Here is a 26,561-nt window from a genome sequence, read left to right as displayed (position 1 = left end):
TGCTGAGCTGCGGTGACTTGGCAGTGGTGATTCTCAGGTGATGCACCCCAGAACCAGAGAGGAGGGAGCCCGATTCCGGGGTGCGTCACCCGAGAACCACCTTCTCACAATCTGGGACTCCTTGGGGGATGTCATAGAGCCGGTTTTGACCTGACCCCCACATGCCAGGCTAAGGAACCCCCACCTCCCAGAGGGACCCTGCTCACTCCTCAGATGCCCTTCAAGCTGTGGCACCACCCCAGGTGTGGGCGGCCGGGGAGGGACCTTGGAATGTTGGCTCCAGGGCATGTCTGGCCCATCTCGCTCAGTCCCACCCTGCTGACCACCTTCTAATTAATTTCCTTTCAATGTGCATGAATCCATGCACCAGGGCTAGTTGACATATAACATCATATTAGTTTTAGGTATACAACATAATGGTTTGATAGGTGTTTACATAGTGAAACTAGTGGCCTGGTGCACAAAAATTCATGCACGGGGGGGGGGGGGGGGGGGGGGGCGTGTGTCCATCAGCCCAGCCTGCACCCTCTCCAATCTGTTACTCCTCGGTTTAGGCCCGATCCCCGGGGATTGGGCCTAAACCAGCAATCAGACATCCCTCTCACAATCCGGGACCACTGGCTCCTAACCGCTCAACTGTCTGCCTGACTGATCACCCCTAACCACTCTGCCTGGCAGCCTGCTCGCCCCCAACGGTCCCCCCACCCCCACTGACCTGATCACCCCTAACTGCCTCTGCCTCGGCCCCACCACCATGGCTTTGTCCGGAAGGATGTCCGGAAGGTCTCCCGGTCTAATTAGCATATTACCCTTTTATTAGTATAGACGATTATTACAATAAGTTTAGTTAACATCCATCACCTCACATAACATTTGTTTTTTGTGGAGAGAACTTTCAAGATTTACCCTTTTAGTAACTTTCATTATAATGCCTCTTTCATTATAATGTGCTTCTCAACTTGTTTCATAATTTAAGAGGTTGTCAGGAATATAATTAAAAAAGAAACACGACAATACATGAAATGGTCTACAGAAACGTGAATCCCAAGTCTTGGTTCCTTTAGTCTGAACTCCAAAATGTTTTCCCTTTAACAAACACACAGCACTTATTACATGTAAAGTACTGGTGTAAGTGTTGTAGAGACATTGACTCATTTAATTCTCATGACAACTCTAGGAGGTACATTCTATAATATTACACCTGAGAAATTCAAAAGAGAGATAAAAAATTGCCAAGAGTCACAGAACTAATAAATAGGGATGTGAATCCAGAAAGCCTATGTGAGCAGCCAGGGTCATCTGTCCCATTCTATTCCACCTTGTCATGCCCATGGGATGGCTGGGGAGAAGGTCAAAGAGGTGGGCAAGGACTTCTTTCCCCTCACACCTTTTTCAAGTGTCCCTGAGAAGCTGCTTGTGGCTCATCAGAGCAGAAGAACCTGCATCCTTTATCATAGTGTCTGTCTGCACCTGGGCCCACTGCCCTCATACAGACCCTCTGTCCCAGCCTCACCTCTCTTCTCTCCTGTTAGCTTCACTCAAATCTGTCCCCATATAGCCCTAACTTTAATCTAGTACTTCCATCCCTTCAAGCGCTTTGATCCATCCTCCCAAGAGGACTTTTATCCAAGAAGGGTGAAATAACTGGGTTGAAAGTAGGAAAGAACTTTCTAGTAGCTGGAGTTATTAAGATAAGCAGGGAGCTTCTTCAAAGCAAATGAGCTCCCTGTTGCTGGGACAGCTACTCAGATGAGAGGGAATTTAAGTGCTTTTTAAGAGTGGTTGGAATAAATGATGGCCTAATGTTGTTTTAATTTGTGTTTAATACTAGAGGCCCGGTGCACGAAATTCATGCATGGGGGTGGGGGGAAGTGTCCCTTAGTCCGGCCTGTACCCTCTCCAATCTGGGACCCTCGGGGGATGTCCGACTACAGGGATCGGGCCTAAACCAGCAGTCAGACGTCCCTCTCACAATCCAGGACTGCTGGCTCCTAACCACTGGCCTTCCCGCCTGCCTGCCTGATTGCCCCTAACCTCTTCTGCCTGCCAGCCTGATTGCCCCCTAACCGCTCCCCTGCTGGCCTGATTGATGCCTAACTGCTCCCCTGTTGGCCCAATCGCCCCCAACTGCCCTCCACTGCCGGCCTGATGGCCCCTAACTGCCCTCCCCTGCCGGCCTGATCGCGCCCAACTGCCCTTCCCTGCTGGCCTGATGGCCCCCAACTGCCCTCCCCTGCTGGCCTGATGGCCCCCAACTGCTCTCCCTGCTGGCCTGTTCTTGCCCCCAACTGCCCTCTCCTGCTGGCCTGATGGCCCCCGACTGCCATCCCCTACCAGCCTGGCTGCCCCCAACTGCCCTCCCCTGCCGGCCTGGTTGCCCCCAACTGCCTTCCTCTGCTGGCCTGGTCACCCCCAGCTGCTCTCCCTGCCAGGCCCAGTTGCCCCCAACTGCCCTCCCTGCCAGCCTGTTGGCCTCCAACTGCCCTCCCCTGCAGGCCTGATAACCCACAACTGCCTTCCCCTGCCAGCCATCTTGTGGTGACCATCTTGTGACAACATCACATGACGCCACCTAGGCTTTAATTATATAGAATTGTTTAAAGCAAAGGGTCTCCTCTCTAATGTCCTGAAACATATCTCATCTCCACTTGTATTAGTTCTACCTTTAGTCCGATGCTTACCACAGAGAAGGATGGTGCTGGGACACATCACTTCATTTGCACAGGTTTCCCTGTATCTTCTTCAGAGCAAACATGTCAAACTCGCGGCCCATAACGAATATTTTTGCAGTCCAGCCAATATAATGGTATGTAAGAAAAGTTTTAATAAAAATTACGTAACTTTATTTTTACGGTATCCTGTTATACATAATTACTAATAAGGAACTACAACGTTCGCTAAGGACTGATTAATCATGTTGCATTCATTTCCCTTATGTGCCTCTCGCGCAGGCGCACCATTTCTCCCCACTAATACTAGCAGCGAATATTTTAGCATCTGATTGCCACGTCCTTATTCTTGGACTGACTTGTTTGATGTGCGCAATAGGAAATACTTTGCTTTCGGAGAACAAAAAAAAAGGTTTATTTGAGTTACGCTTATTAATTTGTGCAGTTATTCAGTGTCTGGTAAGTTAATGTTCAAAAAAATATTAATTTTTATTTAAATGTTCTATTATTTTATGTTAATGATTACTCATTTATTTCAGCCCTTTGCATTCAGCATGTCTATCGAAATAAACCCACATTTCTATGACAATTGAAGCTTTTGTTCTTTTGTGGCTCACATAAATGTATACCTTGTTTATTTGGCCCGTGTTAGCCTTTGAGTTTGACATGCTTGCTCTAGAGTCATCCTCTTCAAAATCCTGAGTACCCTACTTCCTCTCAGTCTAAGGGTTACTTTTTAAAAAATATGTTTCTATCAATTTCAGAGAGAAAGGGAAAGGGAGAGAGAGATAGAGACATCAATGATGAGAGAATCACTGATGGGCTGCCTCCTGCATGCCCCCTATTGGAGATGGAGTCCACAACTCGGGCATGTGCCCATAGGTCAACATTCAACCACTGAGCCACACCGGCCGGGCTAAGGGTCACTTTTAACATATCGTTTTTCTTATCATGCCCAGGTCAGTACCCACTGCTGGCGATTCTGCCTTCCAACACCAAATGCCAATGATTTCCAAGAATTTGAATCACATCCTAGGTCTTCAGGACCAGTTACTGGTGAATCAGCATTGACATGACATCCTCATCCTACTTTTGTCTGTCTTTCTTGTGTGACAGGAGGGCCCCAGTGAAGAGAACCAATATGTGTTATGGTTCTTAGTAGTTTACAGTGTTTTCAGATGAATTCTCCCCTCTAATCCTCACAACAACTTTGGGAGGCAGTCAGTATTATCCCCACTTCACTGATAAGGACACTGAGGCTCAGAGAGCCGAGCAGACTCTTAGGCCTGACACCACAACCTGGGAAAACAGCCAGGTTGTTAGAAATTGTTAGAAAAGGGTCTTGTACCAGCTGTCAGAGCCCAGGCTTTCTGACTGTGCAATTTTTTATGAGGTCCATAAAAAGCAACATCAATATCTTATCCCTGACATCTGTGATGTTTATAATGTCTGGCAGAGCTGGGCAGGACAATAAAGGGGTCAGTACTGGGCTCCTGTTAAGATCTCCTTTGGGGATTACCATGTGGGCAGGAAAGCTGAGTGGGAGGGGCTGGTCAGGAGAGGAGAGTGCAGGTCATCCCCATTCGCGGATGTCTGATGGGCCAAAGACTGCATCTAATCTGCCCAAAGGTCACCGCTATGCCCAAGTTGCCCTAACAGCCTCTCCGGGGGCCAGGTTTCTGTCACAGAGCTGATGGAATCTGAGGGGCTCATCCATTCCCTGCCACGAAAGGCACCCAAGGAAGCAACTGATTAACATACACTAGCCAGGCTGCCACATTCATAGGCCACCATAGTGTCAGGGCCATGGCCCCCCATCTTAAAGTTCCCCAGAGTCTCCACCACAGAGCACAGATGTACTTACTTCCCCTTCTCCTCCAGGACATACAGAATCGGCTTGGAGTGGCGGTGGGAGAAGCTCAGGTGGAAGTGCTCAGGGTCTGAATTGGTTACTTACGCTCTCAACCCATAGAAAGAAAAGTAAACAAAAGCAGGTGTTATACCTGGACTAGGCGTTTTATCATTAGGCCAATCTGTCCATCCATCATCAGAAGTGTGTCTCCTCACGGAGGTGGGCACTGAGGGTACAGAAATACTGAGTCCCTGCATCTGCCCTGTGAGAGCTCACTGTGGAGGGTCCCTGTGTAGGGGCTCACCGTCGAGAGTGCCATGGTTTTCAGGCGTCCTCAAACCATGGCCCGCGGGCCACATGCGGGTGTTTTTGCCGTTTTGTTTTTTTTACTTCAAAATAAGATATGTGCAGTGTGCATAGGAATTTGTTCATAGTTTTTTTTAAACTATAGTCCAGCCCTCCAACGGTCTGAGGGACAGTGAACTGGCCCCCTGTTTAAAAAGTTTGAGGACCCCTGGTTACGTGATGCCCTCGGGAAAAACTGTTTGCTGCACTCGGCCTGGTTTGCTTGCTTTTACGAGAAAAACACACAATGAAAATGATATTTACTTTATTGCATCATTTTACTGACTAGAACGCCAGACTTATAGTGGGTATAAGTATAAAAATAACCGAATTCTTACAAATAATACTTTGCTGCTACAGTACAGAATAATTAGTGGAGGTTGGAGTTATAATACAACTTTAAATAACATCCTCATAATGGATTTAACACAATCCATCGGGGACTAAGGTGTCAAGGTTTGCAAAGAGAGATCCAGGATGTGACTCAAACAGTTCAGATGCCAGCTACATGCTTCATTTCACCATAAATCCAGCAACACAAACACTAAAAAACCTCACAACAACCCATGTTGAAAAACCGTTTTTTGTAACCAAGGTAATAGAGGAAGGTAAGTGAATTGGGTTAGTTTCCCAGGTAGACTGCTTCCATCCCTTCCCTGTGTGGTCCCATCCTTCCTACCCATTAACTCTGCATCTAATGCATTAGACGTGCCCAAAAAACAACCATAAAACCGGATCTAATGTGTCCTCTTCAAAAATACCCAGGAGACAGAGCCACTCGAAGATCTGTCTCTTTTCAGACCCAAACTGTCCCTTGGGCTTCACAGGTTTTTCTGTGAGCAGTTTACACCAAAGAAGATGGATTTTAACACTACTGAAAAGATATTTAGCACAATGAAGTAACTGCCATTTAACACTTCTATGCTCCTAGTATTTTAACCAGTTTCCTTCTCTGGGCATTGGAGAAAAGAAGACACACTGTAAAAGCCAACTTTACAAAACCGACTATCTTTTTTCAGACACAAACACAAGAACCCCAGAGTGAAATAAAACGTCCCTTCTAACCCCCACAAAAGTTTTCACATACAAAAAATATATATATATATATCTGACAGTAGGGTAGTGTTAAATAAGATGCAAAAGACTGAAATTCTTCCTCTTTCCAAAGACTTGCTTTAGTTTTAACATCAGTGTAAGGATCTTAGAACTCTGGGTCAAACCCAAGCTGTGGGTGTGTGAGGCTAAACTAAGCCAGAAGCAAAGTTCCTAGAGCTACAGGGGACCTGGGCCCTTCACCAGTGGGCAAGATGGCTTAATACAGGCCCCAAAAGGCCACGTGCAAGACCCTACCTTGTCTGCCCTGGGCACATTCACACCTGAATAAGTATCCTTCAAAGACATTTTCTTGGGAGGCCTTCCAGCCTTGTAATGAAAAGATGCTGCCCTCCCTCGGGGCCAACTTTCACAGTCACCTCCTCCAGAACTTAGCAATCACATCTTCATTTCTGACCCCAACGCTATCAGCCAGCTTTGATGAAGCTATCCACTCAGCAATTTTGCTCTAAAGGACTTAGCTGCTTCTGAAAATAAACTTTTGTCAAAGCCGGAAGATTTGTCAGCATTTAAGACATTCAACTGAATATGCTCCCGGCTCTGATGCTATTCACAAACATGTGCCTCCAATATGTGGGAGCCACAGCCTTAGCGAGGGAACAAGACAGAGTGGCCCTCAGATGGACGGCTAAGTCTGGCTGTGTGTCCGAAACCCAGCTCATCACCTCACACCTCCTCCACCCAAAGCCACGTACCTCCATGCTTTATGCTAAGCATGAACCAGCACTATTTCCTTAACGATGACTACAAGTGTCCAAGAAACACATGTAATAACAAACCTGGAAGGACTTTTTCAAAAGGGGAGTCAACCTTGGTTTTGTGTTTTGTTTTGCACTTCATGTCATTATTTACTTATTGCTTAATAACATTAAAGTTCTTTTTAAAAAAGATAACACACTTTAAACTCACTCTCTCATGCCCCTTTGCATTTAAAGTACACTGGATGGTGAGGCAGGGAGGTACAGTGAGAAGAGCAAGCCAGGCAAAGGGTCTGAAGCCCGGCTCTCCAGGCAACTGTCCTCTCTGAAGTTCCCCAGACCCGAGAAATGGGCGCTCTCGAGCCCACCTCGCAAGGGTGTCGTGAGGGCAAGTACCTTGCACGGAGCCTGGCACGGCGGGAACACCAGAGATGCTATGTGACCCTTTAGACTCCCTATGTTGTCTCTAGAGCCCTGGGCTGGCTCATGGGGCAAAGAGGAAAAGACATGAGAAATAAGACCCTTTGTTGAAGAGCTTACACAAAACCCACAGATGCTACCTGCTCAGGTATGCTACGGGGCAGGTGGGTTACACTCGGCCCCACTCCTCCCTGTAGAAGTTTAAGAGTCTTGTGGGCAGTTAAGTGTCCCTTTCCCCTTCCCCCCACGCCCCCAGCTGTGGGCCCCACCCAGGGATACCGGACTGGGGTATGTCTATGAATTCCAGGCGTGGGGCTGACACTGAGCACCTGGGCCATGGCTGAGTGTTTGCCAGGGGTGCGTCCAGTCCTGTCCCTTCAGTTGAGGCGGCTGCTGCCCTAGCAGGTGTTGCTCTTGGCAGACAGGACCCTTCTGGAGGTACCAGCCCCACGTAGGAGGGAGGCCAGCCTCTCCCTTCCTCACCCCGGTGGGCCGTCAGCACCGGCTAATGGTCATGCTGTCTTCATGCCTTCTTAGCGCCTCAGGCCCTGGAGAGGCATTCCCCGCCCCCACACACTTCCTAGCAATCGAAGGGCCTAGGTGAACGCAACCTTGCCGGGGGCCTGCTTTTTTCACAGTAAAAGAAAAACAACATTCTTATTCCACTTCATCCACACAAAGCCCATCCACAGGACAGTGTTCCTGGAGCTCACAGGACATTCTTTTCCGGATTCTTCTCAAGAATGCGTTTGGGGTGGAACCCTTCATTTTGTGGAGCTCAGAGCTCCGGCCCAGGTACAGGAGGTGACTCGTCAGCTGTGGTGGCAGCTAACGGTGGCAGCGGTGCACGCCGGAGAACCGCCCCCGCGTGGCTCTGGGTCCTGGGAGGAGCAAGATCTGCCAGGCCACCCAGTCTGTTGGCTCAGGCGAGCAGAGTGCAGGAGCTCGGAGCTCTCCCGTTAGATGTGAGGCCACAGACAGGTGCCAGGGCCGAGATTTCAAAAAGGCGACTTTAAGCTGGCACCCGCTGACTACAACAGCATTCTCTTTGTATCTAGCTCATGAGATGAGTGCACTTTAACTACCTGGAGGCCGCACTCCTGGCTCCTGCTGCTGGAGGGGGGCGAGGACTCGTGGAGACCACGGGGCACAGGAGTTCGCACTTAAAACTGTTAGGCTGAGGACTACAGGAGAGTGAGGGTTAGACACATTCTGAAGAGGTTAGAGAACCTTAAAGAAACGGCCCCCGGGACAGAGTTGTCCCCACTATGGGTTCCACGGAGCTCTGAGCTCCAGGGTGGGACCAGTTCTTTACCTCTGTGTTCTCCACTTCATACGAAACTAGGACGTGTCAAAGCAGAACCACCACAGCCCACAGGGAGCAGCTGAAGACAGCACTGCACACGCCCCTCGCAGGCCCCACGCCACAGGCATGATAGATAAGACACGCAACGTTCCCCTTCCAGAGGCCGACGCTCACTTCCCGCCTGTCCCAAAGTCTTTAGTTCTCCAATGCTGACCTGAATTAGGACCATGTTTCTGGAGGAAGCTATATAGTAGTACAAAGAGGTGCAAATCACTGGATGAGCGAAAATAAGTTACTTCTTCGGTGAATAAATAGTTCTGAGCAGTGAGCTGAGAGTTTATACCGAGTTTGTGGGTGAGATCAGGGAAACAGGTAAAGGTGCAGCATCGGAGGTGAGCAGACTTACACGTGGCTCCACCCCAGCTCGCTATCCTTCCGTGGGAATCTGCCCGGCTTCCCACGGCACTGGGGTTTCCAGGCAATGAACTTGCCCGTTCAGCCCATTCCTCTAACCACAGTCAGCTGTCGAGACTACACACGCTGCTTTTCCTTTAGTGGTGAAATGGCAGCTCACACCCAACCTGCATTCCGCTTAGCATGTCCACTCCACCTGGAGCAGCCTCGGCCTCAAAGATGAAGGTCAGACACCCAGGCACCACGCCATGTCCTCAGGGATGAAAAGCACCCCGCCGCCTGCATCTCTAGCGCTTCCTCGGGCCTCCGCTCCGCCCGGGCCCGGGTGTGGCTTGCTGGGCCTCTCTGCAGGGCAGCTGGGGGCCTCTAACTAAAACCAAATGGAAGTCCTTTTGCCCTGGTCCAGCTTATTTGAAAAAGCGAGCTTTAACTGCAAAGGGAAGAAGTAACCTTAACTCCAGGTGTCACCTTGACTAAAAAAACAAACAAACTGGAGCTGTGGGCTGTGCCGCACACATTTCCATTTCTCCTTCTGGGGGTTGGCTTGGAGACTGTAGCACGAGAATACCTGGAAACATATTAAAATGTTGTACAAGAACCTACAGCATCTCCAGACCTTAGTGGTATGTTCATCACCATCACCTGTTGTTTAGCACACGGTGCTGGGCAGGAAAACAACTAACCAGCCAGTATTTTGCTATAAATTAATCACCAAATTGAGGCCCATGGAAGCATCTGGGGAAACGAGGCCTTCTTTCTGGGAGTCTTGGAAGAAACCCAAAAGGAGACCTCCCTACCCAATTTACTAAAGTGCAAACGAAGGAGACCCTGGTGCTGGCAGTGGTGCCCAGCGAGCTGCCCTAGCCGGCGTCATCCCTGCAGCCAGCGGAGCCGCGGTCGCGCCGAGACCTCCCGGTACTGGCCATGTGCACATTCACAGTGACAACAAATGAGCGGCCTGCGGTGGCACGTCCGCTGTGGCCACGCCCCTCACTCCCGTCCCTCTTCCTGCCGGCCACTCCAGCGCGGCTCCACAGGCCTGGGAGCAGCCCAGGCGGGCTCCGTGCAGTCCTCTGAGCAACAGCAGTCCCAGCCACTCGCTCAGAGCAATGGGCTCCTCTCTCTTCTCACTTAAAAGTAGTCTCTTCTCCTGCTCTCATCGCTGATGAAAGACGGGTTGTACTGTCCCGGGAAAATGCAAGAATGCCGAGATCCCGGCAATCCAGTGTAGGCCGGGTAGAGTCCATTTCGTTCAAGTTCAGGATTCCTTACGCTTGTGGGCTGGAGGCCAGAGAGAAAAGGAAAAAAGGTCCATTTATTATTCATGGTTTAAATTTTATACACACACACACACACACACACATATATATATATAAAGAATGCTGCATTATAATAAACCTCAGATGGAGGCAGCTAGTACTCAGCAGAGCAAAGTCTAACCAGGAAGCCAGGGCCCTCCCCCGGGCCGGCTCTTTATGGAAAAAACTTGGATCAAGGGCAGTCTAGTGATTTTAGACCAACATAGGAAAAGACCTGGGTTAACTGTTATCTTCACTATTATCCAGATTAATTATTATGTGATTATTAACATGACCTTTTAAAAGAGTGTCTTTCTCTGTGGAGCACAACAGCTTTAATCCTCTCTGGCATTTGGCTGAACTCACTGGGTGAAGGGTCGCCTGACCCCCCTTGTCGGCGCTAGTGTTAGGACCCCCAGGCAGGAGGCCAACAGCGATTCTTAGGTGTCTCCGACCAGGTCCCAGCTTAGCAGGTTGCGACTACCTGTCTGATGTGCAAAAGGCGCTCCTGGGAATGGCAAGTCGGCTCTGAGGAGGCCCTCATGCGGGACCTCTGGGGGAGAAGGCTCGCCTGGCAGAAATAAGACATCGGTACTGCACATAGCAAACGCAAGTCCTGGGAATGCCCGCTGCACACCCGGGACCGCGGTGAGCGACAGCACTCACACGGGTGACAGCTTCATGCCGTGGCCGGCTCCGTGGCCCGGCTCAGCTGCCATAGAGTGCTCAGTCTCTTTGAAATGCAGATGGTGTTCATTTAAGTTCTCGATCGTCTCTATTGAAGGCAATCCTTTAGCTAACGCCGCCGTGGAAGCACAGCTGGGTCCTCTGACTCTGCAGGCCTGATTGTTGCTATGCTGTCACACCCTCTGGGGTTGAGGAGACCCTAGCAAAGGTGGTCTTGGGTGTGAGTGTGGGGTCACTGGTCACTCCTGGGAAGACACTGGCTTAGCTATGGCTTCAGTTATTAGCGCAAAAGAACTTTCCTGACAAACAGAAAACAAAACCAACCCTTTATGCAGAAATAGCAATAAAACCGTTTGAACCAGAGCGAAGTTTGTGTCTACGTTTATCTTTCCTCTGGGTCTTCTCGTTCTTCCTCCAGGGTTAGATTTTTCAAAGAGCCATGGAAGCAATCCCTTTCGTACCATAAACAAACTTGCCCTTCCCATCCAAAGTCTGAGCCCCCTGGTTAGTCCCCATAGCAACCAGAGGGGTTGTGGTTTCTGTCACAGGACTGCCTGGTGCTATTAAGTTCCTGCGGAGCCAGGGTGCATGTTTATTGCTACCGCTCCAACATGGCGTGAGAAGTCACCTGACACCTATTTATTTTTCGGCTTTATGTGTTTGCTTTATGGCTGACGCAGTGTCATGCGAAATGAACTGAGCAGTGCCTGGAAATATGACATGGATTCCTCGCTGTGGGACAGAAGAAGCAAGGGTTGCAGGGAGTGTCCCATCTGTCCAAGTGACACAGTCCAGGGCGGGGCATAGCAAATGATTAAACACCTACTAAATATATCTTCGAAACCTCTGAGAAATGCTGGTGGTGGATGAGGTTATATTGTTCTCTTTATACCTTTCTCCAACCCCTCAGTTTCGATTACCCAACGACATGAGGTAAAGTGGGGCAGACAAGAGATAAAAAGGAAAGGGCCAAAGGCTAAGTGTCGTTAAATTCTTTCTCTATCTTTCAGTATCCACGCCTATAACTTAAAAGCAAGGTCCATAACAAGGCGGCTACTGCTACCATCCCATAAAGGCAATGTGCTCTGTGGAAACAGCCTTCATATCTCACTGTCAGTTCCAATAACGAACATGCAAATAGATCCTAAGTGAACTGAATATGAAGTTCTGTCCATAAAGGGCTTAGGCCATCATTCCCTTTAACCTGTAACTGGCTGTAGCGCTTTTACTACAGCCAAACAGAATCCCTTTAATTCTCGGAGGAAACGGGAGCCTGCGGTCCCCCCGGACACGGGATACACACCGAGTAATACACGTCTGTCATCTGGAGGAGGTTTTTGGTGCTTCCGTTCTCATGCATCTCAATAGCTTCCCGGCCCCATTCCTGCGAGCGAGGGTTCTTGGGGTACTCAGCGTACGGGGACATTTGGAAATCTCCACTTTTGAAGATGAGTTTGCTTATGTCATTTTTATTCCTTCTGTGGGGTAAAACAGTATTTGAAAATTTAAATGAATAAATTTTGTAAAAAACAGACGAACAGGTATTTGTGAAAGCACCATCCAGCATTTTACAAGGTAAATTAGACCTAAAGCTACCACTATACCGGTATTTCTTTGTAGCGGCCCACCCAGGAATGTCATTATTGTTATTATCTTTAGTATTTGCCCAAAACAAGTAAAAATGCAATTAGGTATAAGAACAGATGCAAAAACCCTTCCACCTAAGAGGCCCAGGGGGCCATGGGCAGACCTGTGAGAGAGCTGCCATAGAGCTGACTCTGACCCTCCTGGGGACAGAACCGCGCACCGTGGGGGCAGCCGGGAGCCCAGAGTCAGAGGAAAGGCCTTCGGCCCACTGGTTCCCGGCTAGCTGGGGCATCACAATGCACATGGAGCTTCTAGATGTCACGCAGATTTATTAAAACAGGAGCTCTGGGGGTGGGGTGCCTCTGGCTGGGCGGAGAGATGGGACTTGCTCCCCGGGCCACATCTCGCTGCTAACAAAGCTGGGACTAGAACAAAGGCCGTCCGACGCCCTGGCTAGTGCTCTTCTACCTCATGAAGCTACTTCACAAACCACAAAACCAGGATGTCTTGTTTGCAAAAAAAAAAGCCACCTATTTATACACCTACACGTCTCATGTCAGTGGGTCAGGGAAACTCTGGGGCAAGTCCCCTACTTGTGAGAGGTCACTGGAAATTGTTGGAATATGTTCGTCACCTACGTACTAGACATTGTTACCCATATTTACCCTGGACGTTTCTTCCTTCTATCTCCTTTTCCTATAAGTAAATGTTCTTCGGAAAGCACAAAGCAACCCGCGGTCATAAAAGCAAATGTCCAGTGTGTGGCCTAGGTGTTGTTCCTCCTGCAAATTCAGAATAAGCCTGCCACTGTGCTGCCCCGGGAGGGTGGGGCACCTGGTCTCACACAATGGCTTACTTATTCACAACTAGCCTTCCTTTCCAGTGACCAACAGTCACAGGGTCCTTCCCCATATGGTTACACACACTTAGCACACAGGAGGCTTATGTCCCCTTGAGCACCCAGGATTTCTCTCTGCAGCTCCTAGTCTCTGCCCCAGAATTTTATTTCACTTATACTTGTGGATGAAAGGGGCCAGCAGATGACCTGACAAGCTCAGGGGAGGCCTGCATGGTGGTCTTGCAAACTCAGAGACCTAAAGTAATCACAAAGGATGGTCTTTGAAATTAAACTTTAAAAGCAGTTATGGTGGGTAGTTACTTCCTAGGCCGGTATCTTCACTGACATGGTCAACCTTTACCTTAACTGAGCCTATCTGTCTTTTTGCATCTATAATAACATACCTTTCCTTGAAATGTCCGGGTAACTTGTAACTTCCCTTTTTCTGGACCCCTTAGGGCACAACCTAATGTGCCTGGGCTCCAGGACAGATACCACAAATTTCTTCATTATCATGTTAATTGTTCCTGCACCCACCTAAGTATGTGTCTATCATTTTACTTTTTATCTAATCCCAGGGGTTTCCCTGCTTTGCTTTCTCCCACCTCTCTAGTCTATCACCAATGGATTTCATGTAACCCTCCTACATCCCTTTCCTTTGATTGCAATATATAAATACAGATGTAACCCGCCATTCTCCGGAGCATTATCTCAATTCATTGAGGTTCTGCTTCCTGGCATATGTTGACAGTTTGGCTCAAATAAACTCACAAAAATACTTCACAGGTTTCAATATTTTTTTTTAACAAACTTTATCTTCGATCATTTGGTGGCAACTTTGTAAGTGACCGGCAAAGGGTGTACCATGAAGCCTGCATCCCGAATGGGAGGTTAGGGCAACCTGGTCCCTCAGCCTTACTGGAGACAAAGGGTATCTTAAAACGTCCTGCATGTCAGGGGTCGAAAAGAGAACTTGCTCTTTTGGTAGGTTTCCTCCGTCTGTTATGTAAGGAGAATGCCTGCCATTTATTAGCATCTAAATCAAAGGTCATAATGTTTCCTTATCTGAATAGATAATCACAGAGAAGGGGAACCAACTCTGTGTTTTCTCTTCCCTTCCCAACAGAAACCCACTCCCGCTGGCTCCCAGGAAGCCCAGCGCCCAGCACACAGTTGCGTCTGCTCATCCCGGGCCTGCTACAACTTCTCTGTGCTCAGGTATCTCAGGTAACCCCTTTCATCTTTGTTTTATTTTTAATTTGTCCATTTAGAGTATACAATAAGTGGTTTTTAGTATATTCAGCATTGTGTAACCATCATCACAATTTTAGAACAGTTTCAGCACTCCAAAGAGAAACCTCATACTCCTTAGCCTTTACTTCTCAATTCTACCCTCTGCCCACCCAGCCCTAGGCAATTACTCATATACTTTCTGTCTCTATTAGATTTGCCAATTTGGAACATTTCATATAAATGCAATACTTGGTCTTTGAAGGTTGGCTTATTTCACTTAGCATAATTTTTTCAAGGCTCATGCTCATTACAGCATGTATCAGTATCAGTATTTCATTCCTTTTTATGGTTGAACTAGAGGCCTGGTGCACGAATTCGTGCACATTGAAAGGAAATTAATTAGAAGAAATATTTTAATATCGCTATTCATTCACCCTTTCTCTATAATAGAAGTGTCAACCAAATTCACGATCGACAATGACAGATGGAAATACACGTATCATTGGCGCCAGCAAGATACACACACACACATACGTATAGGTGGTGGTTGGTGGCACATAAAGCACTGCCAAGACCCCATGGCTCGAAATGCGGCCCACAGTCCAGCCCAGCCCAGAAATGGTGGCTGTGGGTGCCAGGTAATGACATCACGTAGCAACGCCCGGGGTCTTGGCAGTGCTTTATGTGCCACCACCCACCACCTATACGTGTGTGTGTGTGTGTGTGTGTGTGTGTGTGTGTGTGTGTGTATTTGCTTAATTAGACCTGCTTTCTGATTTAGCTAAACCTTTTCCAGCCCAGCAAAGCACTCCAACTTCTCTTTCAGGTAATTGTCAGCAACACAGCAGTAAATATCAACATGAAGCAGACTATTATTGTAGGTCACACAGGAGAACAAAGGGTGAAATATTTAACTGCAGCAGTGTTTGACTATGTTCTGCACAATGAGTAAACCTGAAGTCATTTTCAAGGTTTACCTTTTCTTACTTCTTTTCAGTCATGTCAAGTTTCTAAACTTTCTAAGTCTCCATTTTCTGGCTAATGAAAAGAAAATAGGATTTCTACTGAGTCTCCTATCTACCTACTCCAGAACTTCTGTGAGGATCAAATGAGATGAGGCAGGTGAAAACATTTCACAGACATTTGGTTAAACTGTAAAATGTTTGCACCTGGCTATAAAGCAAGTTGTGTTCCTGGGCTGAAGAAACTCCAAGGAGGCTAGTCGCTAGGGAGAGGAAGCTGGGCGTTGCTATGTGATGTCATTACCTGGCACCCACAGCCACCATTTCTGGGCTGGGCTGGGCTGTGGGCCGCATTTCAAGCCATGGGGTCTTGGCAGTGTTGGCTGTGATTTGGTGGAATGTCGCTCTGGGGTGATGGCAGGGCCTGTGTCCCACTTGGGGGAAGCCAAGTGTTGCTTTGTGGGCACCAGGTCCGCAGTGCCATTTCTCTATAAATGGCCAGTGTGCGCCATGGCAGCTCCTGTGTTGAGCGTCTGCCCCCTGCTGGTTAGTGGGCATCATGGCGACTGGTTGGATGGTCAGACACTTAGCATATTAGCCTTTTATATATATAGATAGATAATATTCAATTGTATGGATATGTCACATTTTGCTTATCCATTCATCAGTTGATGGATACTGGGGTTATTTTCACCTCCTGGCTATTATGAATAATGCTACTATGAACATTCATGTACATGTTTCTGTGTGGACATAACTTTTCATTTTTCTTGGTATATACATAGTAGAAGTACTAGGTCAAATGGCAACACTGTGTTTAATTTTCTAAGGAATGGCCACTTTCAAAGAGGCTGCATCATTTTACATTTCTACAGCAGAGTATTTGTGTTCTAATTTTTCCATATCCTCATACCAACACTTGTAATTTCCTGGGTTTTAAAAAATATTTTACTGACTGGTTGATTTTAGAGAGAAGTGCTGGTTGAAAATGACCTTGCATTGTTCTCTTTGTACCTTTCTCCATCCCCTCAGTTTTTATTACCCAATCATCTGAGGTAAAGCTATTCCACTTAGTAATGTATTCACTGGTTAATTCTTGTATGTGCCCTGATTAGGGATCGAACTTGCAACATTGGCGTATCAAAATAATACTGTAACCAACTGAACTACCCAGCCAGGGCTCTTTTTTTAAATTAGCCATCACAGTGGGTATAAGATAGTTTTGATTGTATTTCCCTGATGGCTAATGATGCTGAATAGCCTTTCATGTGCCTTCTGGACACTGTATATCTTCTCTGAAAAAATGTCTTTTCAAGTTCTTTTCCATTTTAAAATTGGACATTTTTAAAATGGTCCATTATGATTTAATGTCTTTTTATTATTGAGTTGTAAGACATCTTTATATATTCTAGACACAAGTCCTTTATTACACATATGATTTATTTGCAAATACTCTCTCCCATTCTGTGGTTTGTCCTTTCACTTTCTTGATAGTGATCTTTTAAGCTGAAGGGGTTCAGAACAAGTCTCCCCAGAACATGCCACTCTGGCCTGCAGGCAAATTTGAGCTGGAGACAATCAAGGCCCAAAAGACTCAGGAAGAGCTTTTTATACCTCCCTTTAACTGCCTAAAAGGATTTTGATGGAGGGCTTGGCCCAGAAAGAGAGCTATCACCAGAGATCACTACAAAGAGTGTGGGCTGGGCATGGGAAGCTGTCGGGGAGCTCAGCAGGGCCGTTTGTTCCAAGTCCCCTCTGTGTCCCACTGTCTCTGCATGGCAGGGCGAACGTTGGCTTCTCCATCTCCCTGTAAATCACCTTCCTCCCCTTTGAAGTCGCAGGCCCCTGCCCCTTCTCTTAGCTCAGGATGGAGTATAAGCCTCAATTGTCTGACTGCCTGTGGGTCTCACCTTTTTATGTGCCACCACCCACCACCTATACACATAATTAAATGTGTTTTTATCCCATTAAACTGTCTTATGTTAACTTGATTATCAGACCAAAGAACCTAAAAGGGTAGAGAAAAAATGTCCCATACATTAGCAGAGAAGTTTTTAACTTTGATGCAGTCTAATCTATCTTTTTTGTTGCTTGTGCTTTTGGATATTCCTTTTCATTAAAGAAAATAAAGTCCTATTTGCTGTCTTTTCTTTCCTCCAATGGCACTACCTACCATGAATTTCCCTTTCTGCTCCTTTTAGTGGTTCAGTCACATATTACGATTTAATGTTGTAAACCACCCCGAACATTCCCGAAGAGTAAAAAAATGGCCCTTGCATAGCACATGCAAAGGAACAGAATTAGAGTGTGAACTCCATCACTCACCGGCAGCAGGTGACAATCAGTGCAATGCCCAGGATCAGCAGAAGCCCGCCTCCTGCTGCTGCAATCACCACGGTGATAAGCTGATAGGCTAAACAGGTTTAAAAGAAAAAGACTGGTAAGAGGTCATGAATGAAGAAACGAATACACAAGTATGATTCTCCTCCCGACCCCACAGTGACCTCACCTTTCACTTCCTGGGTCCCCAGCAAGGGCTCCTCAAGGGTTAGCTCTACATTTTCTAGGTCAGAGGGCAGCAGAATTTGCCAGCCCAAAATATGCCTCTTTGGCATATGGATTCTTTCTGAGAAATTGCAGACATAGGAGAAGCTCTGAAAACAGAGCATTATTTACCCGTTTGTAAGGGAGAGTTACATTAGAAAGGCCGCCTGTACCAGGAATAGAGCTATTAGCGGAGAGAACTTTGTCAGCGGAGAGATTGTCCTACTTGGCGGGGAAGCCATCGTTTGCCAAACATTTCCTCTTCTCACCCTCCCATGACTTGCCTTCCCCACTCTGCAGCCCCAGGGCCCTGGTCCTGCCCTTAGCTCAGGAGGGTGTATTAGCCTCAATCATCGGCTGCCTTTGGAGTCTCCTCTTGTGGGGCTCCCATGTGCACACATGTAATTAAATTCTGTTCACCTGTTCATATACTTTATTATGGTGATGTTTGGGGGTGTCAGCCAAGAATGTAGAAGGGGGAAGGAAAAGTTATTTTTCTCCCCTACACTGTTTTCAGTCAAGTCCCTCTTTCTCAGCCACTCCTGGAATGGCTCCCAAAGGGTACCTGCAGACCAGCCCTGAGGACATTTTCATAACCCATGGTAAAAAGAGAAAAATGAAGTAGATGAATTTTTCAAAAATCAAATCTACCTGGTTTTAATCATTGTTCTGTCTTCTAAGACTCTGTCCTTCCTGGTTTCCCCTCATTATGTGTGCATTTTATTATGTGTAAATTATGCCTCCAGTAAAATAGGTTTCTAAACACTAATGGAGAAAATATAGAATCTTTTCTTGGCTACTTCCCATCCTTTGGTGTTGTTTCGTGTGTTTTTTAAATGTATAGTGACAGTAAATATAAAAATTCTAAATTTGGTTTTAGGTTTTTAATTAATAAAATAAAAAGGAGGTGACCCTAGGTTAGACTTTCCAGTTTTATAAGAAATATTACTGCCCTAGCTGGTTTGGCTCAGTGGATAGAGCGTCGGTCTGGGGACTGAAGGTCCCAGGTTCGATTCCGGTCAAGGGCACATGCCCGGGGTGCGGCTCGTCCCCAGTGGGGGGCGTGTGGGAGGCAGACAAACAATGATTCTCTCTCATCATTGATGTTTCTATCTCTCTTTGTCTCTCTCCCCCTTCCTCTCTCAAATCAATAAAAATATATTTTTTAAAAAAAGAATAAGAAATATTACTGGTCAGTTAAGACCACAGCTGGGAACCACTGCATATACCATGCTAGGCACTGAGTGGTTTCCTCAATACATACAAATGGAATTTAACTACCAAAAATTAGCAGTCAGATACACAGGAACATATCACACATAACAATATTAACTTTTAATCCATAAATTTTATACCTGTGCATTTCTGGCAAAATCTTATTTTAGTAAAGCTTATTATTTATTTATTTATTTATTATTATTTTTTTAAAGATCTGTGACTCTTTTCAAAAAAATATTTTTATTGATTTTTTACAGAGCGAAAGGGAGAGGGATAGAGAGTTAGAAACATCGATGAGAGAGAAACATCGATCAGCTGCCTCCTGCACACCCCCCACTGGAGATGTGCCCGCAACCAAGGTACATGCCCTTGACCGGAATCGAACCTGGGACCCTTCTGTCTGCAGGCCGATGCTCTATCCACTGAGCCAAACCAGTCAGGGCTAGTAAAGCTTATTAAATAATGATTTTTTAAAAATTAATCCTCACCCAAGGATATTTTTTTCATTTCTTTCTTTTAGAGAGAGTGGAAGGAATGGGGGGAGAGAGGAAGGGAGAGAAACACCAATGTGAGAGAGACACATCGATTAGTTGCCTCCTACACACGCTCTGACTGGTTGGGGATCAAACCTGCAACCCAGGTATGTGCCCTAAACCAGAAATTGAACACACAACCCTTCAGTGCATGGCCGGCACTCTAACCACTGAACACCACCAGCCAGTGCCAGATAGCTTTTTCCATTGTTGTGGAAATAAAATTAAAATTTTGCTCTGAGGTCCTATGGTCCAGGATGTAAAAGAGACTGATAGCCATGTTTCCTGTAGTAAAATAAGATGGAACCATGCTCTCCATGCCTTCAGGTAACACCAAAGGAAAATGCACGGAGCCGAGAGTGAGCTGGCTGCGAGACAAAAGCAAATGCATGCTAAGCAACCATTTGCCTACCCTTTATTTGAATAAACAGCACAGAAACTTGGTTATCTTGAAGACCATGAGTACTAAGATGTACAGAAAACAAAGCTAAACCTTGGAATGAGGTCATTCCCTCCCTCACCTCCTAATACATGTATTCAAACTTCACTTTTAACAAACGTGAAGACAAAAGACAAAAGACAAATCTTGATTTTCAACTCTTTCTCATCACCAGTACCACCCCCTAAGCCAGTGATGGCGAACCTACGACACTCGTGTCAGCACTGACACGCGTAGCCATTTCTGATGACACGCGGCCGCTGAGGCGGCTGCATGCCAAGGATGAAACATTTGCTGCTCCTGAGGATGAAACATTTGCGAAATAATGTTTTTTTCCTCAAAGTGACACACTACCCGAGTTATGCTGTTTTTTGGCGAAGTTTGACACACCAAGCTCAAAAGGTTGCCCATCACTGCCCTAAGCGATAGTCAACTCTTGATTAGACAACTGAACCGCCTCCCAACATACCTTCCTGCACCGTCGTGGCCCCTCGTTTCAAAACACAAATCTGATCGCGCTCTTTCCCAGCTTTAGTAAACCTACAGTGAAACCAACGAACCAACCAACCTACAGTGGCCCTCTGCTTTTAGAGACCAAAGCCTGCCTCCTACTCATCCCTCCACACCAGATGCAAAACCTCTCACGCCAGCAAAACAGGCAGGTGCTCAATTTAGACGTGGCCTCACAGGTGGCTGCCGTTGTGGCAGGTTCCCCTGGAAAACAAGCCGTTTTGTCTCCGAAGAGACAGACTCAGAAGCACTGTGCCCAGGGCTTCTCAAACCATCCGTGGTCCAGGACCTCTTTTTCTTTGCTTGTGCATTTTTATATTATTTTTAAATAAAGAAAATGAAGTCTCATCTTTCCCCACAGGCACCAACTTTCATGAATTTCCCTTTCTCCTTTTTGTTTTTTTTTATTAGTGGGCCTGCAGATTCTTATTTTTTTATTGATTTTAGAGAGAGGAAGGTGGAGAAAGAGAAACATAAATGTGTGAGAGAGAAACATCCATCGGTTGCCCCCTGTATGCACCCAGATCAGGAACCCAACCCAAAGCCTGCATGTGCCCTGACCAGGAATCAAACCTGGCCACCTTTTGGTTCATGGAACCACGCTCACCCAGCTAAGCCACCCTGGCCAGGGCACCTTCTCCTTTTTTTAAGGAGTCTACTGTGGAGTGACTTTGTCAAATACAATAATACTACTTTTTAAAAGGATCCCATGGCTGGATGTCACAGCATGTCCAATGAACATCAATGTTTCTAAGTTTAACATCAATGTTTCTACGTGTTTCCTCTCAATTTTTGTGTTATCTTGTTGCAGCCCGATAACAGCTCGCAGATCACATTTTGAGGAGCACTGGTGTACCCCCATGCTCCTGAAACTTTCCTGTGGGTCTGAATCACCCAGAGGCTGTGCAAACTCAGGCGGTCCCCACCTGAAGAGGCTTGATTCCGCAGGTCTGGGCCTGGGCCAAGAAGAGAAGTTGTACCTCCAGCAAGCTCCGGGAGCACAGCGATGCTGCCGGCCTGCAGACAGACCTTGGGTAGCACTGGCTGAGATTACACAGGAGAGGAACCTTAGCGTGCACATGAGCAGTGAGAAAGAGCTGGGAGGGAACTCACCAAAACACTCATGGAAGTTAGGGCTGCCTCAAGTACTTTACTTTCTTCTTTGGGGTTTTCTATATGTCCCAGATTTTTAAAAAATATATTTTTATTGATTTCAGAGAGGAAGGGAGAGGGAGGGAGAGATAGAAACAATGATGAGAGAGAATCATTGATGGGCTGCTTCCTGCACACCCCCTATTGGGGATGGAGCCCACAACCCGGGTATATGCCCTTGATTGGAATCGAACCCGGGACTCTTCAGTCTGCAAGCCAATGCTCTATCCACTGAGCCGAACCAGCTAGGGCTCTCCCAGATTTTACACACACACACACACACACACACACACACACACTCACTCACTCATAACCTTCTCTAAATGTAGAAATTGTGTGTGACTACATATACATAATTTATTTTATACACATATATAATTTTTTTAAAGAGTATGTTTGATGTTCTTTGGCAGCCATATCACTGGAAACTTGTAATAAGTTTATGGGCAATACAACCCGCAGATCTTCTTTCTCATACCAGCTGTGAAGTCAGTTCATGAACTATGTGATTCTTTGGACTCAAGTACTAACTTTAGGTTTATTATGAGGCCACGTGATGATGTACAAGTGCACGGGGTTCGAATCAACATCAACTGTAATGTTCATCATTTCCGCAGGTGCTCTGAAAGGTGACTTATTAAGATGAGAGAAGGCAGTGGGTGTCAGCTTACGTCTGTTTGTCTTATCCTTTCCACTTAGAGGAGATCTCCAGAATGGACTTGGAATTCTCAGTCTTTCTTTTTTAATTGATATTTTTTAGAGAGAGAGGAAGGGACAGGGATAGAGAGAGACAGAAACATCAATGAGAGAGATGAGAGAGAAACATCATCGATCGGCTGCCTCCTGCATAGCCCTTACTGGTGATTGAGCCCAAAACCTAGGCTTGTGCCCTGACCGGGAATCGAAATGGTGGCCTCTTGGTTCTTGGGTTGACGCTCAACCACTGAGCCATGCTGGCCAGGCTTACTTTCTGACATTTGCTGACATTTCAGTCTTTCTCCAGCAGCGGCTCTATCTTTTCTTTATTCTTATAGTTTGATCCTAGGTTGATGTCGCTGTCATCACTGTCGGCAGTTTTCATTAAGCCAACCATTCTGAGCCTTAGCCTTTTCCACAAACTATTTTGTCCTTGCTCGGGTGCTTATTTGGGTGGATTCTACCGGACTGTCTGCTTAGCCAGCCCTCTTTCGGGAACTGTTCACCCCCAGGGCAGGTTATGGTGGGGTGGTCAGGCTGGCAGGATACCTTCCCCTGGCCACAGCCGATTGGTCTGGGAGGAAACACATGGGTCAATTAGTTCCTTCACAGGAATTTCAATTTGGGGGAAATAAGAGAACCTCCTCCTTCAAAATGGCTGGACGGGTAGCACACACTCGGTGACGCCTGGCGAGCCTATTTCCACCATGTGGCCTGGGAAGGAGAGCGCGCCTGTGCACAGCGGAGAGCAGAGGTGAAGGTGGGGTCCCGTGAAGGAAGGCCCCTGGCCGCCAGCTGCTGTGGCCCCTGCACCCCCCTGAGGCTGGAATCCCATGACACTCCCCGGGATCCTGCCAATAAACTGTCTTTGTTGCTTAAGCTAGGCAGGCTTCGTTACTCCAGAAGAGAACCTCAGCCAACTGTGACATTGTGATTTATAATAAGAAATACATATTGGGTCTTCATCCCAGTTCTAGGCAGCGCTCCTAAAACCCTTAAGTTTCCTAAGTGATGAGAGCCCATAAAGGTGTCTTCTGTGATGCTCATGGGGTGACTTCTGGAAAACACCTAAGGGTGGGGACTGGTTGCCAGGGGAACCAACCTTGTGATTAGAGAGTCGGAATGTTCAGTCCTACCTCCTGACCTCCGGGGAGGGGAGAGGGCCTGGAGGTTGAATTGATTGCAATGATTTAATCAATCGTGCCTCTGTAATGATACCTCCAGAAACCCCAAAAGGACAGGGTTCGGAGAGTTTGGGGGGAGTCACACACTCGGAGGGCATGGAAGCTGTGCACCCCTTCCCCTCACCTTGCCCTGTGCACCTCTAACTCCCCGCTGGCCGTGCTGGGCGGCTGTGCAGGAATCTGCGGGAGGGAACCTTCGCACGGAAAGGATGGGCTGTGAAGGGGCAGGTTGTGGATATGAAAGGGGGTGGACGAAACGTCTGCGGCCAGACAAGGGTAATCTAGGAGATGATGTGCGCTTCGTAATCACAAAAGGACACTAACCACAAAGTGGGAAGATGGCTTAGAGGATGGAACTGTATGACAAACTTACAAGAGGGTAACAAGCGAATGGTAAGTATATGATGGTAATCCACAGAGTAGCATGCCGCGGAGTATGGAAAGTGACAGTATAAAGTTAGGTGAATGAAAATACTGCACAGTTTACTCAACTTAATAGCAGGTTACAAATAGTACCTTTGATGAGATCCAATTCCATACATAACGCTGGGCAGATACAGAACACTGGTGCTTCTCAAACTTGGAAATGCATATGAACCTGCATATTAACCGAATTCACTTAAAGTCCAGGTTCTGCTGCAGCAGGACTGGAGTGGGGGGGTGGGTGGGAGGAGGTGGAAACTCTGCGTTTCCAATAGCTCCTGGGAGCTGCTGCGGCTGCGGGTCCACCCACACTTAGCAGCAAGGATGCAGACCAGTGATGTTTCACGGATGATGACACCATTTCTTTTAGCTTTCTTCTTCCCTGAATTTGTTTATTTTCTAATTAACTTGGGATAAATATTAAAATCAATGGGCATGTGTTGCTTCATGTTATGAAAAAATATATTTTAGAAAGAGAAAAAGGGCGAGCTAAACCGGGATGTCATGGGAGATAGAATAAAACTGCGAGGAGGAGCCAATATGAAACTCAGGTGCAGGAGGGAGCAGGCACACCGAGGAAAAGGTGGAGCAGCCAGAGAAGGACGGGGGGGCGGGGGGGCATCCTCACAACAAGCCTGTAAGAGGAATGGGGCCAGTGGACACGTGGTCCAAGGACTGGGGTATAAACAGAGACGGTTTACACGGGAACATCATCAAAAGGAGGGCAGTGATGAGACGGGTGCAACCCTGAGCTGCCCAGGTGTAGGTGGCCCTGCCAGGTGCACACGGGAGTCCCGCTGGGCCCTCACTACCTCAGAACTAAGGGACGTGAAAGAAGGGCTCGAACTGCCCTCGCAGTTTGAAGGACATTCTCTGTGAGGAACAAGGCATACAATCTGGACACAACTAGAGAGCTAATTGGACAGACAGGTCATAGGCTATGCAGAACCCCAGAATACAGTAGAGTTGGACGTCTCCCAGGAATGTAGGAGTGAGGGAGGCTCAAGGCCATGGCTCGGCTGGACAAAGCTGGGCGCCCGACTCATTGAGCTTCGGCAGAATGTGTGCCCCGAGGATGCAGAGAGAACAAGCACTTGTTGTCTACAAAAAACCCAGCCCAAGCACAGCCCCCAGGAGGCACTCGCCGCCTCTGGATGACAGCAGAAGTGGCAGTGGAGAGTGGTCAGAGCCCTGGTGCTTGGCACAGAACACTGAGTGACAAGCCAGACTTCCAAGGCGCCATGGCCACAGATGGGGATGAAGTTCAGGTGCTCCTGATTCCTTCACCCACGCCCAGGGCTGGTCCCGGACTCAGGGAACGGAGCAGGTGGCAGATACTATTTGTTATCAGCCCCTATTAGTTGCCTGGCAACACTAACACTAATACAGATCTCAAAATCATAAAGTGGTATTTACACGCCATCACTGAGTTAACACACGCGTCACCAACCAAAAGGTGGCCGGCCAGGAGCTAGGCTCCATCCAGACAGCAGTGTGCCCCCTGCTGGACATGAGAGCAACTTGGATAAACAGAAAAAAGTTCCAGATCAGAGAGAAATCCTGGCTACTTCCAAGACCCCACACACAAAATGGGGAGACACAGAAACTTACGGAACAGCCCACGGATGTAGGGGTTTGTCATCTCCAGACACCTATCGTATTTAATAATCCCGGGGCGGGGGGAGTGGAGGTAGGGGGACCACTAGCTGCCACTTAGGACAATGCCATGCACTCACTCCCCCCCACCGCTAGAGGGCTTTTCCTACTTCCACTCCCTCTACAGCTCACTCTTCCCTTCACTGAGAAGTAGGAAGCATTCTCCCGGTAAAAACGTTTTGGGAAGCTGTTTGACCAAAGCGGGTCCGAGTCACTGGCCCATTCTATGAGACCTGTCAGGGCCGAGAGGCCCCAGGAGGACGGGGCAGGTGGCCTCTCTCCCCTCCTGCTCCCTGGCTCCCCCTACAGCTGCTGCAGCTCCACACTCCTTGACCACACTCCTCACCCTCTTGCTCATTCACTCTTTGCCATCTGACGGGGCTATATTCCAATACGTTACCTGTGAATGTGATGCAACTCTGTTGTGATCTCCTCCCTTGCTTAAATGATTCTTTATGTTATCTATGCCTCTCTGTTTTTAATCCGTCTAATGTCTTAGGACAGTGGTCAGCAAACTGCGGCTCGCGAGCCACATGTGGCTCTTTGGCCCCTTGAGTTTTGAGCAAAGGCCAGCTTAGGAGTACCCTAATTAAGTTAATAACAATGTACCTACCTATATAGTTTAAGTTTTAAAAATTTGGCTCTCAAAAGAAATTTCAATTGTTGTACTGTTGATATTTGGCTCTGTTGACTAATGAGTTTGCCGACCACTGTCTTAGGACAAGGCCCGCAGGCTAGTGCTGTAGTCACTACTGTGAGCCCCACCACCATCTCTTCTAAAGAC

The 26,561-nt window shown here is 47.4% G+C and overlaps 1 protein-coding gene across 1 annotated transcript in view; it reads right to left on the bottom strand.

Annotated features, from left to right (window-relative positions):
• Window positions 1–5,114: 5,114 nt before the first annotated feature.
• HEG1 (heart development protein with EGF like domains 1) overlaps window positions 5,115–26,561 on the bottom strand; it is an 85,923-nt gene continuing 64,476 nt past the window's right edge. Inside the window, exons 16-18 of the mRNA XM_079767149.1 lie at window positions 17,748–17,835; window positions 12,106–12,280; window positions 5,115–10,098 (exon numbers count right to left, since the gene is read on the bottom strand). Coding sequence (XP_079623275.1) covers window positions 9,949–10,098; window positions 12,106–12,280; window positions 17,748–17,835 — 413 coding nt within the window. The 3' untranslated portion in view covers window positions 5,115–9,948. The remainder of the gene's footprint in view (window positions 10,099–12,105; window positions 12,281–17,747; window positions 17,836–26,561) is intronic.

Source organism: Cnephaeus nilssonii, assembly GCF_951640355.1.
Source record: "Cnephaeus nilssonii genome assembly, chromosome: 3".
In the NCBI taxonomy this organism is placed as follows: Eukaryota; Metazoa; Chordata; class Mammalia; order Chiroptera; family Vespertilionidae; genus Cnephaeus; species Cnephaeus nilssonii.
The sequence above is the reverse complement of the archived record's forward strand: the minus strand, read 5'-3'. Positions and strand labels throughout refer to the sequence as shown.